The sequence below is a fragment of the Plodia interpunctella genome, chromosome 18 (assembly GCF_027563975.2).
Source record: "Plodia interpunctella isolate USDA-ARS_2022_Savannah chromosome 18, ilPloInte3.2, whole genome shotgun sequence".
NCBI classification, from domain to species: Eukaryota; Metazoa; Arthropoda; class Insecta; order Lepidoptera; family Pyralidae; genus Plodia; species Plodia interpunctella.
The window spans coordinates 4,051,212-4,068,528 of record NC_071311.1 but is presented as its reverse complement, the minus strand read 5'-3'; the positions used below and the strand labels follow the sequence as shown (position 1 = coordinate 4,068,528).

Below are 17,317 nucleotides of genomic sequence, written 5' to 3'. Positions count from 1 at the left end.
CCTTCGTTTGTTGAAATTTTAGACGCGTAGGTTCACGTTACAGAAAATGCAATTTTGGGATAAGCTTGACTTGACGGTGCATCCAAGGTCGACTCACAACGAGTTTGAACCAAGATGACATAATTTCTGGTAACATAAATGCTTGTGCAAAAAAATGTTTATTCTATAAACATTTTTTTTTCCTATCAAATACAGTGTAAATATTAACAAAAATGTAAACCTTATCACTAAGCACATTCTCTCATCTGAGCGTTTTCCCGGTTCCTTTCATAAATAAATAAATAAATAAGAAAAAAATCATTACCGTAACACTAAGTACAAATGTACTATACCTATACAGTTGCCGTCGGTGCTAAAATAGGGTGAAGCCGGAAAAGGAGTAAAAATTTAAATATTTGTCTATGATTTTACAACCGTCCGTTTGACGTGAACCCTAATCGGGAATGCTATTGTTGTCGTGTCACCTAATCACTACGATAACCGCGGGTTAATACATTGAATCAGAAAATTTGCCCCACAGGTAATGCCCCGCACTACTCGCTGCGCACGCTGTGCCGCGCGCTGTGGTCGGCGTCCCGGGCGAGGTGCGGCAGTGTGTCGCGGTCGCTGTACGAAGCGTTCTGTCTGTCCTTCCTCACGCAGCTGGACCGCCGCTCCCATCCCGTCGTCGAGGCTATGGTCGCCAAGTAAGTCGTGTAGTTAACGTGTAGTTTGTAGCTAAAAATGCGAATGTAAGAAGGTATTAATCGCGCACATACCTTTTTTACTCGACCACGGACCTTTGTAACGAGGTCTCAAACGTCTGGGAAATAAAAAAGGTAGGTATATGCGTTTAATACCTATTGTGTAATATATAATTATACAACACGAAAGTTTAAAAGTAGTTATAGCAAATATCCAAGACAAAACATTTATTCAGAAACTAGCTGTTAAACGGCAGGAAGAATCGTGTGCTTATTATAAAAAACTCTTACCCCCGTTATGGCACTTTGAGGATTGTTTTTTTTTTTTAAACATAGCCTATGTTTGACCTCGGCTCTTTACCTATATCTATTTCAGATTTCATCAAAATCGGTCCAGTGGCTTAGCCGTGAAAATGTGACAGGCCGAATATTTTCGCATTTATAATATTAGGACAGACTTTTTCACGTCAAATTTTATTTTAGACGGACCCCTGGCTTTATGGTGTTACATATTAGAATGACATCGCGAATACGCAATTACCAAAAATGAAAGCGGGATACTTAATAAATTAAATATTTATCTATATTGGCAAAAAGTTGTTATTTCTATTAAACGAAATAACACAGTATTAATGTTCTGTATACCATATGTCCATTATGAATTATTATATATGTTATTTGTTACCCATGTTTCTGTTGTTGCATTTTAGGGCCGTCCTTGGAAAGAAGAACATTAAAACTGTCCTCAATCAACTCATCCCGGAACCTCAAGTTGCCGGTCAGAATTACCTACTATTCGAAGGACATTGGATTCCTCAAGGAAAACTTGATATCGCTATACCAGAGGGATACATTTTAACCCCGACTGTCAAAAAGAACCTTCGAGATATCGCACGTGTCATCTCACTAGGGCGTCTTCCAATTTTATTACAAGGCGACACTTCTGTAGGAAAAACGTCTCTAATAACGTATATAGCAAAGGCTTCAGGAAATTATTGCGTGCGTATAAACAATCATGAACATACTGATCTACAGGAATACATAGGTTCTTACGCTACTGACGCCAGTGGTCAATTGGTTTTCAAAGAGGGCGTGTTAGTCGAAGCGATGAGAAAGGGATATTGGATTATCTTAGACGAGTTGAATTTAGCTCCAAGTGACGTGTTGGAAGCCCTAAATCGAGTGCTAGATGATAATAGGGAACTGTTTATCCCAGAAACACAACAAGTCGTCAAAGCTGACCCTAGCTTCATGTTGTTTGCTACTCAGAATCCGCCAGGGCTGTATGGAGGACGAAAAATGTTGTCCAGAGCGTTTAGAAATAGATTTGTCGAATTGCATTTCGATGAAATACCGAGGAAAGAATTGGAGATTATTTTGCATCAGAGATGTCATGTACCTCCAGCGTATAGTAAGAAAATGATTGCTGTCATGGCAGAGTTGCAAGTCAGGAGACGTGGCTCGGCCGCAGTTCAGGGGAAAGATGGCTTTATAACTTTAAGAGACTTATTTCGATGGGGCCAAAGATACAAGCATGCTTCCAAAGAAATATTGACTGAAGAAACCTTTTACGACTGGGACCAGCATATAGCTGATGAGGGATATCTAATCTTAGCTGGTAAAGTGAGACAAACTGATGAAAGAAGTATTATAGAAGAGGTTATTGAGAAACATATAAAAAGGAAAGTTCATCCTGATAATTTGTTCACACTTAATCAGACAACGTCACCGGTGACCAAATCTATTTTAGAGACGGTACTGAATAACCAATTAGAAGAGTTTTCTCATGTAGTTTGGACATATAATATGAGGCGATTGGCAGTTCTTATAGCTAAGGCGTTTAATTTCGACGAACCCGTACTTTTAGTTGGTGAAACGGGTTGCGGGAAAACCACTATATGCCAAGTCCTTGCAGCTCTTACGCGTCGGAAACTTCTATCAGTCAATTGTCATATGCATACAGAAAGTTCCGATTTTCTTGGAGGTCTTCGACCAGTGCGCCAGTACAAAAATGATGGTAGATTATTTGAATGGGTAGATGGACCTTTAATTAAAGCAATGGAAGGCGGAGACATGTTTTTAGCTGATGAAATCTCCTTAGCCGACGATAGTGTCCTAGAGAGACTCAACTCTTTGCTAGAACCTGAAAGACAATTGGTCCTAGCAGAAAGAAGTACGAATAACGATAACGAAATAGTCGTAATAACGGCTCATAAAAACTTCCATATAATTGGAACTATGAATCCAGGAGGTGATTTCGGTAAAAAAGAACTTTCACCAGCTCTCAGAAACAGATTTACGGAAATATGGTGTGACAGTGTGACATCCAGAGAAGATTTACTCAAAGTGTTAGAGAAAAGCGTAAGCAGAGGTATCTCCCTTGGTAATCAGGAAGATGGTAGTTCAGGAATTGGCAATTCCATTTTAGATTTCACTGATTGGCTGAAGCACTCTGAGGTGACTAACAAGTTTCCGTTTAGTATTCGCGATTTGCTGTCGTGGGTGAATTTTATAAATGCGACTGTTTCCAAAGGTCTTTTAGACACGCCTGAAGCGTACGTCCATGGCGCTTCTATGACATTTTTGGATTGTTTCGGAACAGCTTTAACCGGTCATATAGATTCAGAGACATTAGTGTTAGTGCGTCAAACAGCTATCAACTTTTTACTAAAACAGATAGAGACTATCGGAAGCGAGTATACAGATAATTTAAGAGAAATGCTAAGTAATAGAAGAACGGTTTTCACAGCAGAATCGGATGGGCAGAAATTCGGAATGAAACCTTTTTATATAGATATAGGGGGTCACACTGAGTCAACAGATCAGCAATTCACCTTCACGGCTCCAACGACTGGGTCGAATACATTGCGTCTACTACGCGGTCTTCAACTGAATAAGGCTATTCTTTTGGAAGGCAACCCTGGAGTAGGAAAAACTAGCTTAGTGACAGCCCTAGCAAAATCATCAGGGCATAAAGTTATCCGAATCAACCTGAGTGATCAAACGGTAAGTTTATTTTTTATATAAATTTTACTGCATGAAATTACAAACCTATATACAAATGTAATTTTCCACCAGTCCATAGCGAAGAAAGAGGTGCAGTAAAATTACTTGCATATTGTTTAAAAAATATTCTTTTTGCAGGATATAACAGACTTATTCGGAACTGACTTACCAACAGAAGATGGGTCATTCACTTTTAAAGAAGGTGCGTTTTTGAACGCATTACAAAATGGCGATTGGATTTTATTAGACGAATTAAATTTAGCACCTCAACCAGTACTAGAGGGCCTCAACGCTTGTCTGGATCATCGAGGGGAAGTTTTTATTCCAGAGTTAGGGAAAACTTTCAAAGTCAAAGGACAAACAAGATTGTTCGCCTGTCAAAATCCATTGAAACAAGGTGGGGCAAGACGGGGACTTCCCTTATCATTCCTCAACAGATTTACCCAAGTTTACATCGACACTTTGACCAAACATGACCTTATATACATCGTTGAAGCACAATACTCGAGTCTACCTAAAGATATTTTGCTTAAAATTGTGGAATTCAACTGCAAAGTCGCACACGAAGTTACTGAGATCCAATCTTGGGGTCACAGGGGAGGACCTTGGGAGATGAACCTGAGAGACATACAAAGATGGTGTGAAGCTCTTACTGAAGATCAGAATAAAGGAAATGAATTACACCCTGGAAAGTACATCGATATGCTGTACGTCAACCGCATGAGGACTGCCGAAGATAAGGATAAGATGATACAAGCTTATAATTTAGTCTTCTGTCCAGACTACCCTAGAAGCGATCCTACACCACAATTTCTTATAACAGATCAAGAGATAGTTTTAGGAAACGTTTCTATTCATAGAAACAACGAGAAATATTCCAAAAACCGTCATTCTATGGAAAATAATTTGCTTATATTAAGACATCAGCTGCCTACGTTGAAAGCCTTAGCTCAGTGTGTCAATATGAATTGGCTGTCAATTCTAGTTGGCCCAACCGCTACTGGGAAAAGTAGCATTGTGCAAGTACTCGCAGACTTAACCGGGAATGACCTTCAAGTGATCCCTGTGACGTCAGCAATGGATGTGTCAGATTTATTAGGTGGATTCGAGCAAGTAGACTTGAATAGGAATCTTGAAAATTTGTATGATAAACTTGAGACTTTGACAATGCAAGTCGTGCAGTTCCGATGGATTCTCGATAAAGATAATCGATATTCGGCAAATACGTTACTCAGTCAGCTGTGTCGATATAGGTCTACACAATCGAATAGTACCAACGATAATACTAATGTTGGTGATTTCAAAGAAAAGATTCAATTCTTGTTAAATCATTGTGAGTCACTGCTTGAACGTAAAGCTTTTGTTAGCATAGCTTACGGTATTGTTTTGAATAAGGTCCAAGAAGTAAAGTCTAGTTTAAAGAAATTGGAAACTAAAATTGATATATCATCAATAAATGCTGGCGGCAAATTTGAGTGGATAGACTCTTTGTTAGTCAAAACTATGATGGAGGGCTCATGGTTGTTACTTGACAATGTCAACTTGACTTCAGCTGCAGTTCTAGATAGACTGAATGGCCTATTAGAGCCTAACGGTGTTCTGAGCATACCTGAGAGAGGTGAAATAAGTGAAATAAAGCCGCATGCAAACTTCAGAGTTTTCTTTACAATGGATCCAAAGTATGGAGAAATTTCTAGAGCTATGAGGAATAGAGGAGTGGAGATATTTTTGTTGCGATCGGAAGAGTGGAACGTAAATTTGTTGGACACTATGCCTTATATGGATCTGACTGCTCTTTTGTCTTCCGTTGGTATGCCTCAAGAGTACCACGAAATATGTATCAAGTGCCATGAGCTGATGGGATCATTCGTACAGGGTAAGTTATATTATTTTTAAACCAAATTAATATAAAATTAATTTTTACGTTATTAAAATATCGTTTGATGCATCTGTTTTAGGATTTGATCGTCCAACCATCACACATTTACTTCAAGCAACACATTTGACATGGCAGCAATTAGTACGTGCTATACCATTTAAAAGAGCAATCGTCAATAGCTTTGCAGACGTCTACATAAAGCCAAGATGCGGAGCAGATTTTGCTTCTAACATCAACATGTCACTGGCTGAAATGAAAAATACTATGTTGAGAGCGTTAGAGAAAGAATTAGAACTAATTGAGGATAGTGTTCTAAAAACAAATGGCGCCAAACACACATTGACAGTAAAAGGTCTTTGCGCAGATTCTGAGTTTGAAATCTGCCAGCAAAGTTCAGACGCTATTATTCAAAGTATGAACAATAAATGGAATTTCATGTTCACTCTATTCGTAACACACACAAAATTTCCATGCAAAAATATCAATTGTTTGCATAAACTCTTAAAAACAGCTGTAGCGACAAATCCACAAGAAAAGTATTTATTACGATTTCTCGAATCCAATTGCCCGGGTCTATTTGATTATAGCAATAAGCTGTTTATCAAAAGATTTTATCCAGAGTTTTACAAACTGACTGATAAGTCTGTAAGGAAATCAAACCTCGATACTCTTGTGCTTTACAATGAAATAACAAAAAATCTAGTCGATGATAATTCCAAATTATCTGCCATATCCTATTCGCAAAGCGTTGAATTAAGGCACGGTGCAGGCCCAAATAAATGGCCCACGATAAACGAGACTCAAAACTATCCTATATTACAATTATGTGATCGTTACTTAAAAGAGATAGATGCCACTATTAAAACATGTATGTTACGGGCCGAAGACTCCTTAGACGATGAGTCGACGTGTCATATCATGCAGCTACTTAATTGGCGAAAGAGATTCATAAATGTATGTTCTACAGATTTTCTAATAGTTCACCGCAAAAATAGAAGGTACACAATGAATGAAGAAATAGTTAAATTGATCTATGTCCATAGTAAATGGTTGAAGAAACACTTAATAGGAGAACTATTTAAAAATGTATCAAATAAAGAAGTCGTAGATACCTTTAATTTACTTTATGAAGCTACAATTTTAGACGATGATAGAGACAACGTAGAAATGGCTAAAATCAGTAAAAAGTTGCGAAAGCTCTATGGTCAGCCGAAATTGTACGCAAATGAGGAAGAATTCAATTTCTATCAAAATAAAGCTGACGAGATCAATACATTAACGTTAGATATGAATCAACCTCTTTCGAGACAATTACATAAATTGTCAAAGGATGTCGTTGCTATAAATGGAGATGGGTTAGCTGTTGAAGATGTTGATATGTCAGAAACTCAATCAAAGGTTGATCATAAAACAAAACTAATACCATTCAGTTCCTACATATTGTATAGAATGTTAGGTGTAATGCAAAGAGATCTTTTGTTAATAATACAAAACCTATGTAAGGAAGAGGAATTAAAGCGTAGGGGTGATTTGGTGGAGGTATTGACTTACCTAGTGAATGTTAGTAAGAGGACAAAAGGATTCCCTCCTACTTTGACTAACACATTGGAAGTTTTGCAAAAGTTAGTTGCTGATCTTGAAGTAGCTGAGTTGAGGTAATTTATAACTTACTTATACAGTGCTAAAGCTGTAATGAAATTATATTTGAATAAATTTACATAATGGATACTATGTTTTACAAAATTAGACCGATATAGTAATAAAACTGAATTTGTTCTTACAGAATGCATTCAATCCCTGTGAAGTTCTGGGATGAATTGTACAAAAACTTAGTATATTCCCCGGCGTTATATTCATTTGCGTTCTTTAATATCAACAAAATGTCCGGCGAAGACTGTTTGGAAGTAGTGCCCTCTAGCGGAAAAAGAATGTCATCTAACCTTGCTCTTCTGCCGCATTTTGTGCAAGCTATGACGCTATCCAGTAATGAACTCGGTAAGTTTAATTTAGCTTTACGAACTATTTCAACATGTTTAATTAGTGGGTAAACTTGGCTTCGATTGTCGTATACTTTTGATATTCTTCATAAAAACTTATGGCTAAAAAGTAGATTTTTAATGAATTAAATTTTTCTGCCATTTCAATATCAAATAGAATGGTCAAGATTGCTTGACAAACAGTGTTGACAGTCACTAGTAAAAAGCGCCTTCATTTATTTTCTACTCTTTCTAGATAGACTACATCATTTTAATTACGAAAAATAAAAGCATGAAGTATTATTTTTATAGATTCCCGCCATTTGTTGGCCTACGAGACTGTATCACTGGAGGAGCTTGACAGTTACTCTTCGCAACTGGAGTCGGTGCTCAACATCATTTGGAGGAACATTGCCACTTTGGACACTGCCGCTGTTTTAAAAGTGTAAGTTAATATTATCTATTACAGATAATATGTCAGTGATTCTTGAATTATCTCGTATTTTCAAGATATTTCGTCAATAAATCGTTTGGTTTTCTTTCCTTAGATATTTTTTTCTTTATTCGTTCGAGGTCTTATTAAATTAGGTAAATCAGAAGTCTATGTAGATCGTTATTTACAATTAAGCTTTACCATATCACAAACAAGCATTAACAGTAATTCATTATCCTTATGTTAATTTTCAGGAAATCTGATGCCCAATTTGAGATAAAGAAATTTGAGCAGCTTATTAGCTCCTTACAGTTAGCTATGAAATTAAAGGGATCCAGTGTCACAGACATAATCCAGAAGATAACGAATGATTTCAAAGGGGACAGCTCATTCACAGACATGTTGGTAGAGGCACAAACGATTTTCAAAGAACTTTCTAGAACATCGCTCCATACTTCCAACACAATGAAAGTAAAGATATTGATTGCAGAATTGTCGCTACTGACAAGTTTGCTGTTCATCAGAATGATGGCAGAAATGAAGCCTGTGGATCATGTTGAGAAATACCGCCTCAAAGTTAAATATATTGAAGAGGATATTGAAATGTTCGAAGTGTTACTAAGCACTTACTACATCCACGGTGTAGTTAGTGGCAGCATAGTTGAAAATAGGGATGTCAAGGCTCCTTCAGATGTAAAGGTTGAGAGTTTGAACGAGAATAGGGAAATTTTGAAAAAGATACATCCTTATTGTGGAGTGTTGTTTAAGTTGAAACAAAGTACAGCGGATAAAGTGCAGAAATATGCGTCAGGAAACACATTTAGGCCTGAGACTCCTACATATAGCAGCTTTGTGAAGGTATCTATTTTACTTATACGATTAATCTTTGATAAAAATACTAGTTGTAAAAGCTGAATGGGTGAATGCTATATTGTTTTATAAACAACCTTTGCAATACAGAGTTTTAGTTTATATTTATTCTTTTGAATAAAACCTCCTCTTACTATATTTTATTCCTATGAAAAAATAAGAATTAACTCGCGATATTTTATCGAAATTAATATTATTGTGTTGATTTTTCTGGTAGGCTGGTCTAATTTTCCTTTTTTTTTTTGGCAGGATTGCAGTCATTTTACAAAGTCTGTATTATCACCAAAAACCACAAAGGATTTAGCTACCAACCTTCTCACAGCTTGCAACGCCTTACACGACATCTTACAAAAGAAAATTCACGACAAAACAACTATACAAAACGCGCAAACCATATCCAAAGAAGCTTCCTCTTGGCTGTATTCCGTCAACGCATTTTATAAAAAAATCGAGACATATTCAGAGGCTTTCCCAGATTTGGCGAAACCTTTACGAAGTTCTATTTCGCAACTAGTATATAGCGTGACGTCGCTGAATGATTTAGTACGAGAGATGATTGTGAAAATAGAACAGGGGTCGATTTTGAAAGAAACCGTGAATGACTTGATGGTGTATCCGGATAGTATACCCAGGAGGGATCGCAAGCAAGAATATTTCAATAGATTCATAAAAGAACAGTTTGTCAATTTATTGAATAAGAATGTCATGGCGGTGGGCGATGATTCGTTCAGTGCTGAATCTGAAAACATTGCGTAAGTGTTTTTTTTATCATTGTTAATCTTTTAAAACTTTTACGTAGGTATTAAAAATATAGTGATGAAGTAGGTTTAGGACATTTTTTGCTTGCCTTTATTTATTTACTAAGTGGGCAAAGGGCATGCGAGTTGCGCATGCCCTTTGCCCACTATGCTATAAAAAGATCTCAAAACAATAAACTACTAGCATGCCACTATATTACCTTTAATGACATTTTCAGGGTACTAAAAATGAATCTATCAGAGTTGAGTATGAGATGTTACGCAGCAGAATCCGTCGACTCCACCTCTTTTCAGTGTGTGTTGAGCACATTGAGTTCGCTTGTAGGGGCCTGGGAGAAACAGAATCGGGAGATTGAGCTAAAGAAGCAGGAAGATGATGCTCTTTACGTTACTAAGTAAGTATTTTGTGTTCTATAGATTTGTATTTGTTCGAGTTCGTACATATGTGTTTCAAGATTTCCAAAATATTTACAATGAACCGTAATAAATTTTAGATCAAAATGCGAAGATGAAGACGATGATGCGATAGCAGCGCAAGAGATAACAGAAATGTTCCCTTCCTACACCGAAACTGACTTCGGAGAGTTCAAACCACCAACGCTGGAACAGAAAACCAAAACACAGACCATAGACATTAAAAATAAACCTAATCTTCTCATAAGTCCCGAAGATATCTCCTTAGTTTACGAATGGCATTCGAATTTCGTCCGTAACATGACGGCAGCTGAGTGGTTACGCAGCTCGAAGAAAGTGCTCAGTTCCGATGTGGTAAAACCTTTAATGCAGAGGTATCCCACATTTAGTCGTGTAATGCAGAATGCGTGGGAAGCGCTTGACGCGGACTTTGAAGGCGCAATGTCACCGAGCTTGTTGGTTCTGATTTCCAGAATCAAGGAGAATGTTGAAGGAACTGGTAAGTACTTAGATATTTCGACTGTTTGAACAAATTTTCAATATTTTTGTCACTAAAAATAGCTGGTCACTACATTATCACACCCGAAAGGGGAGTATAGTGTCAGCGCCCTGAGAGAACCCCTGTAGTAACGTTTGGAACTGAATCAAAATTAGATCGCCATGTTGTTATTGTTAAAGACGGTAGCGCCGCCGACTGCGGGACTTCCATCACGGCGCGGTCTCTTGACTTAAGTTATAAGCCTAAATTAAATCTATATTAATTTTTATTATACAATTGTCATAATTTTTACTTATTGATTGTATACTACATATACAAATTGTTTTGTACATTTTGAGGTAAGAAATAAATATATGAAAACATAAAGTTATGAATATCCTCATATTCAAATCCGCAGAATCTGGCCAAAGGGTAGATTTCTACCGGTCGCCGTGGGTGTCCGAGACGCGTCAGTGCGTGCCTCTGTTGCACAGAGTCAAACACGCCACTAACTTGTTGCTCGACCAGTGGCCAGACTTCCCCACGCTCAAAGACGTAAGTTTCTCTTCGATTCTAATGATATTAAGACACATTTGTAATTAGATGATTAAAAGTAATATTTGTTTATTTCAGATAATAATAATAGTGAACAGGATCCTCAGCTTCCCTGTGTCGAGTCCCGTGTCCCGTCTTCTGACCGGCCTAGAGCTCCTACGGGACAAGGTAGAGGAGTGGAACAAGAACGCCCACAAGGGGAACAACATGATTGACATATCGTTGGCCGTGGGACAGCAGATCATCAATTGGAGGAAGCTGGAGATGGCACATTGGAAGGAGTGTCTCAATAATTTGTACAATAGGTTTGTCATTTTGATTTGTGTGCGTATTTCGTGTATGGCCAGTAAATTTAGCTCCATATCCTCCGTATCCCGTGGATGCCCTACAAAGCCTTTGCAGTTGATAGGCAACAATAACATTCCTAAAGGGAGCTAATGTCTGACGACAGGAGGCCGGTCGTAAAATCGCAGCGGAATCTTGAAAATTGTGAGTTTAAACTGTATGAGATAGAAACCATTTGAGGTGAAAGGTTGCTAATATGGATATTTCTAACATTTTTGGTACAATGAGTTTTTTGTCACAATTACAAAGTGTATTATTTACTAGTCTATATATTTATGTCACTATATCTTTCCAGAAAGCGCTCAGAAGCTCATAGATATTGGTTCTACCTTTACTCCGTAATAAACTCGTACTTGGACCCGAATGCTCAAGAGCCAGCGACCCCCATTCGAGTCATCACCGTGCTGAAAGATTACATGGAGATGTCCAATTTGGTGGAATACGAAGTTAGGCTGGATATTATCTATGTATATCACTGCCATTTGGTGCATTTGGAGGCAACTGAGAGAAGAAGTAAGTTGATATAAACACACTCGATAATATCAACCGGGTGGTGATCTCCACTGGCTAGTTTGAATAGCTCAGGATGGACTCCGGACTGGTGTTGGGAGATACCGAGAAACGAGTTAAGTGGGGTTTCTCGTGGAATACTTTGTGTGACTATGAAGCGGTTAAATCTATGGCTTACTAATATGTTGTCTTGCCTAAACTCTCCATCCTCCTGCCACATAGAAAACCTTAATGAGGCTAATGATAATTTCCTGTGGCTACTTACTGGCCTAAATCAATATAATTTATTTGTCTTTTTTGATTCGAAAAAAAAAGTAGAAAATTGGACGGTTTTATTTTCTTTATATATTTTTTTATTTCACTCTACTCCTACATATCCATTCATTTATTCACAAGAGTTTCATTTGTCAAAGAAGAGAAGAATTCGCGAAATGTACTTCGTTTGCGTGAGAATTGGTTCTCAAGTTTCTCAGAACTTCATCTATTCAGCGGCACCTGATATAATTGTAAATAAAATACGTACCATTTTATTTTTCTAGACGAACTCCTTTCCATTCTATGGAACACGTACAACTACTATACTCAGTTCAGTGCTCAAGTTGCTTCCCACCTGAAAGAGAAACGAGCGCCTATAGAGAAGAAACTGAAGGATTTCGTCAAAATCTGCACGTGGGATCGCGACCTTAGCTACTGGAGTGTTAAGGACACTGTCGATAAGGCGCATAGGGCACTACATAAACAGACCAAGGAGTTTGAGGTAATAACCAAAATTCCAATTTATTAATGATTCACTATTTAATTCATTTATTTTAAAAATATTACGCACTATTACAAAAAAGAAATGTGTACAAAAGGTGGACTTAATGCCAAAGCGAAAAGATACTGGGAAAATGCTCACATGAGAGAGGAGAATTAGATAGAGAACTAGAATTTTGTCGAGAGTCTGTTTACTTACTTACTGTCTGGGCACAACAACTAAACACAAGAGCTCGCCACGCCGAAAAATAAAGAGTGTGTTTGTGTTGGAAGATACATGAAAAACTAAGAAGGGCTATTTTATCTGTGGTTAACGTATTAATCTACGTGAATGTATAAATTAAAAAGCTGGCCTGTTTATTTCAGAATCTGCTAAAAGAATCGGTGAGCAGCTGTCTAATAGACAAGAGTAGTGACGTGGGCACAGATCACGTGGGCATCTGGGACCGGCCCAAGCGGGCCACAGCGTCGTCCGCGGCCGCGGGGGGCGCCTACCTCGTCGACCCGCAGCATTACTTGCTGCAGGCGAGGATGGTCAAGGTTAGTGTGTTTTTCATCTGGCGAGAAACTGTGAGAAACAAGAATAGTGATGTCGGCACAGATCATATGGGCATTTGAGATCAAATACATTAATGTTTGTCACTGATAGATAACGCATCTACTGAGCTTCTACTGAGTAAGGTTTAAGAAACCTGTCTCAAATACTTACTTTACTTACTCATGATTTATGTTCAAAATCGTGGATTAAATGTGGTTTGTTATGTTAGTCCTGCGAGGTTATTGTATTACAAGCAATCGTCTATAATATGTGACGGAAATTAAATCATTATTCTCATAGAAATACCTGGACCAATCGGAGCAACCCAATGCGTCATTGCCAGAAGGCGCGCTGCTGTCGAAAGTGATAAGCTTGCTTAACAAAGCGAAGACGTTGTGCAAAGATACTATGACGAATGCCGGTTATCCTGTCCTGGTGCAGGCTCTGGACGACTTTGTGACGCAAGTCATTGAAACTAGCACGCATTTGGGGTCTTTAGAGGTAAGTTTGATTTGAATATAATTAAATACACACGACTTTCTTGGCAATACCAATGGTTTGATATTGCCTTTTCACATTACAGACATTTTCAAGTAGGTGTTTGCTCTTCATCGGATGCAAGAAAACTATTACACATGGTAGACAAAGATCATGTGACTTATTTCACATATGACTTATGTGCTGGGTAGTTCCAAGTTTCTACATAAGTAGGAACTGGGAATCTCTGGGCACTCAGGTCGCAGTGACGGTGTTAAGGTCTCCATCAAATCAAATAAAATAATTTATTTCGCATAAGTACACACCTAGCTGTTTCCAGCATCATCTAAAGCACTATATCATACTGCTTCAAAATTAGCGGCCGTTTGAAAGGTTACCTTTAATATTCGTAGGTGGACTCAACCCTGCCAAAAGAGAAACAAACATCACAAGCCAAGAACATAATGCAGCAGAAACGGAAAGCGGTGGCTGACCTGTTCAAGTACCTCACGAAGATGGGTCTCAACCACCGCACTGGTCTGGTCATATTGTCTACCGCTGACCAGCTTTATGATTTCACTATACCGCCGGTGGATTTCGACGCCGCTATTCAGTATTTGAAGAATAGGTATGATACCGTTGTAATCTTTATTTTGTTAGCAATAACTTTATTACCACTAGATGGCGGTAGGTAGTCGTAAAAGTCAGGTCAGATGTCTTTAGGAGACTTGAATAAAATCTGACGCCAGTGTTAATCAATGACTTTATTGTACATAACAAAAAAGTATTGTGGAATGATGATATTTCTGTTAATACCGTGACACAAACAAGTTAAATAAGTAAGTAAAGATATTGAGTTGTCGTCTTCAAGCATATGTGAACCCTATTCGGAGGCGCATAAGGAAGTTTATTCCATAGTTACCTCATATTTCAGACGCTGCGACGCCTCATTGTCTCTCCTCTGGTCGGGCTGTGAGCAGTACTTCCAGAAGAATATCGCCCGCCACAGACAGCTGACGTCCGCGTTACAATCACCACACCAAGACCTGGGCATGCAGAATATTGAGAGGTGCAAGGGGTTCGCCGCACAACTGATGGTAAGTACAATCTTGTTTGTCTAAAAAATCTAATAATAATCAACTAACTAAGTAATCTAACTATTAATTTAATTACCTATATTTATTCCAGAAATTAATGAACACTCAAAAGAGATCAATATCTAAGTACTCGAGATATCTCTGCGAATTGCGCACATTGACCACACACCTCACGAACGCCTTAGAGATAGATACCACTGGAGCAAACATACTGACAGTTAATCAGAAACTTGACATCCTAGCAGATTGCTATGCAAACACTTGCATATTGCTGGATCAGTTCAGTGTCGTACTTAAATCTCTACCAGAACATACGTTAAATTCAGACCAGCAAGCCGAATTTGATAATGTTCTGTCAAGATCTCCAATAACAAAATGCTACAAAAACAGCGAGGAATGGCGAGAGCTGTACAAAAAAGTTAAAGCATTGATAAAATTAGTGGACAAGGAGAAAAATACACTAAATAAATTAGTTAATAGCATTCCAAAGAAAATTGGAAATAACAGTATAGATAATGTACCAGTGATATCTCAAAGTCATATTGCTGCTGCAAATGAATCTAAATCTAGTTTAGAAAGTATCTTAAATGACGTCACCGATTTGATTAATGAGTATCAATTTAAACTAAAGATATGTATTGATGAAGATTACGTGCCACACCATCCAGTATTGAAAAGTATAGTCAAATTATCAGATTATCTTCGAGAAACGATCAGCAATATCAATAAATTGGACGAATGTAAAGACATTTCTATGGAAGATGAAGTTAATGTAGAGGATTTAGTGAATCTAACGGAAGACTTGCTAGCAACAATGTTGTTGATAATTCAATCGATATATAAAAATCATTTGCCTGAAATTTCTGACAATGTTCTGGAAGCGATCGATGAAATCATTGAAAGTGCAGAAAAAGATAAAGAAGAACACAAAGATATTCTTGAAGACAAACATTTGAAAGAACTCTTGCAAGATAAACTTAGCCATGATACGAAACTGCTTCAGTTGGATACTCTTATAAAGAAAATTAATGTGGTGTTGGTAAATTATGTTCAGTATTTGACGACTAAAGTAGATGTAGAGGAAGGCAAGGATGCTGTGATGAGATTGGTGCCAATATTGGAGCAAACTGTGTTGTTTGTCCAATATTTCATAACGCAGAAAGTGGCGGTACATCGTGTTTCTTGTAAGATGCTGTCAGTTTTGTTGAAGATCTTTTCGGATTTGGCTACAAAAGGGTGAGTATTGTTATAGCCTTAACCTTATTTATATGTAACTTAAAAAACTCTCATTCATAAAGTTATTTTAAATATAAATACTTCAATCGCATTTATAATCTTATATATATAGTAAAGTAATATTGTAATTAGTAATTTTTAGATTTTGTTTCTTTTATGTATGTTTTTCATTCGTTTGTATTTGCATTTAATGCCCCATGTTGCATCCATTCAAATATTTATTTTTGTGTTCTGTTGTGTCAAGCTTTTTCAGTAATATCAATATAGTAGTAGTAATAGGAGTAGTAGTGCTTTCATTGTCTATTCTGGCAACACTGCGATGTCCCTGTTATTCCAGTTGTTTCTGGGCAGCGATGATCACATATTACCAGATGTAAAAAAATCATAAAGAATGTTTTAAATGGAATGAAAATAAATAATACATTTGCAGGTTCTGTCGTCCAGCAGACATGGAGGAGGAAGGTGAAGGTGAATGCGGGGCGGGGAATCTGTCCGGAGGCACCGGGCTCGGCGCCGGGGAGGGGCAGACGGACGTCTCCGACAGGATCGAGAACCAGGTCAGATTTGTACTTCACTTTTCTCTCATTCGTGTTTTGCCGGCGATATTCGGAGCTGTTCGGTCCCAGAAAATAAAAAGATAGAAAATGTCGCGCTTTTGCGTCCTGCGCCAAACGCTACGGTAAAAAGTAACCTACGTCACTCTCAACCTCCCATCTCTTCTCATCTCCACATCTAAAAGCATCTCAATCTTATAAGACTATATTATTACACGTTTTGACGTCAAAATAGACAGAGTTCCACGTTGTAATTGTTATGTATGGATTAAAAATTGTAGGTACAGTCTGTCAAGAACGTGAAGAAAACTGATTTTTAACGAACTCAATTTTTTGCCTTTGCAATACCAAATAGAATGGTCAAGATTGGTTGATAAACACCCAGTGTTGTCGGCCAACAGGAGACAGCGCACTCATACATTTTCTTCACTTTCTTGATAGACTGTACGAGCCGTGTAATCGTTATTGTCGTTATTGTAATCGTTTTCAAAATTAATACGAGTATGTTATTGTATTATAGGATCAACTAGAAGATGCGAGCAGGCCAGGGGAAGAAAAGAAGGAAGAAGATAAAGATTGCAAGGAAGAGGAGAAAGGAATCAATATGTCTGATGACTTTGATTCTCATCTACAAGATGTTGACAAAAAGGGTACGTGTCGATGAGGATTATACACAATCCAATTTATCTTACAAAAATTACATAACGTAAAATTTATTATTACCTTTAACGTAATTTGTAATCACATTAACG

The 17,317-nt window shown here is 37.7% G+C and overlaps 1 protein-coding gene across 1 annotated transcript in view; it reads left to right on the top strand.

Annotated features, from left to right (window-relative positions):
• The window catches only part of LOC128677431 (uncharacterized protein), a 29,896-nt gene that overhangs the window by 5,451 nt on the left and 7,128 nt on the right, over positions 1-17,317 (top strand). Inside the window, exons 8-28 of the mRNA XM_053758277.2 lie at positions 521-686; positions 1,394-3,689; positions 3,828-5,565; positions 5,648-7,223; positions 7,352-7,563; positions 7,857-7,989; positions 8,232-8,835; positions 9,097-9,599; positions 9,824-10,000; positions 10,100-10,518; positions 10,916-11,052; positions 11,131-11,357; positions 11,693-11,910; positions 12,447-12,664; positions 13,030-13,203; positions 13,502-13,702; positions 14,092-14,306; positions 14,613-14,775; positions 14,867-16,011; positions 16,442-16,568; positions 17,086-17,215. Of these exons, the coding sequence (XP_053614252.1) occupies positions 521-686; positions 1,394-3,689; positions 3,828-5,565; positions 5,648-7,223; positions 7,352-7,563; positions 7,857-7,989; positions 8,232-8,835; positions 9,097-9,599; positions 9,824-10,000; positions 10,100-10,518; positions 10,916-11,052; positions 11,131-11,357; positions 11,693-11,910; positions 12,447-12,664; positions 13,030-13,203; positions 13,502-13,702; positions 14,092-14,306; positions 14,613-14,775; positions 14,867-16,011; positions 16,442-16,568; positions 17,086-17,215 (10,779 nt within the window). The remainder of the gene's footprint in view (positions 1-520; positions 687-1,393; positions 3,690-3,827; positions 5,566-5,647; positions 7,224-7,351; positions 7,564-7,856; positions 7,990-8,231; positions 8,836-9,096; positions 9,600-9,823; positions 10,001-10,099; positions 10,519-10,915; positions 11,053-11,130; positions 11,358-11,692; positions 11,911-12,446; positions 12,665-13,029; positions 13,204-13,501; positions 13,703-14,091; positions 14,307-14,612; positions 14,776-14,866; positions 16,012-16,441; positions 16,569-17,085; positions 17,216-17,317) is intronic.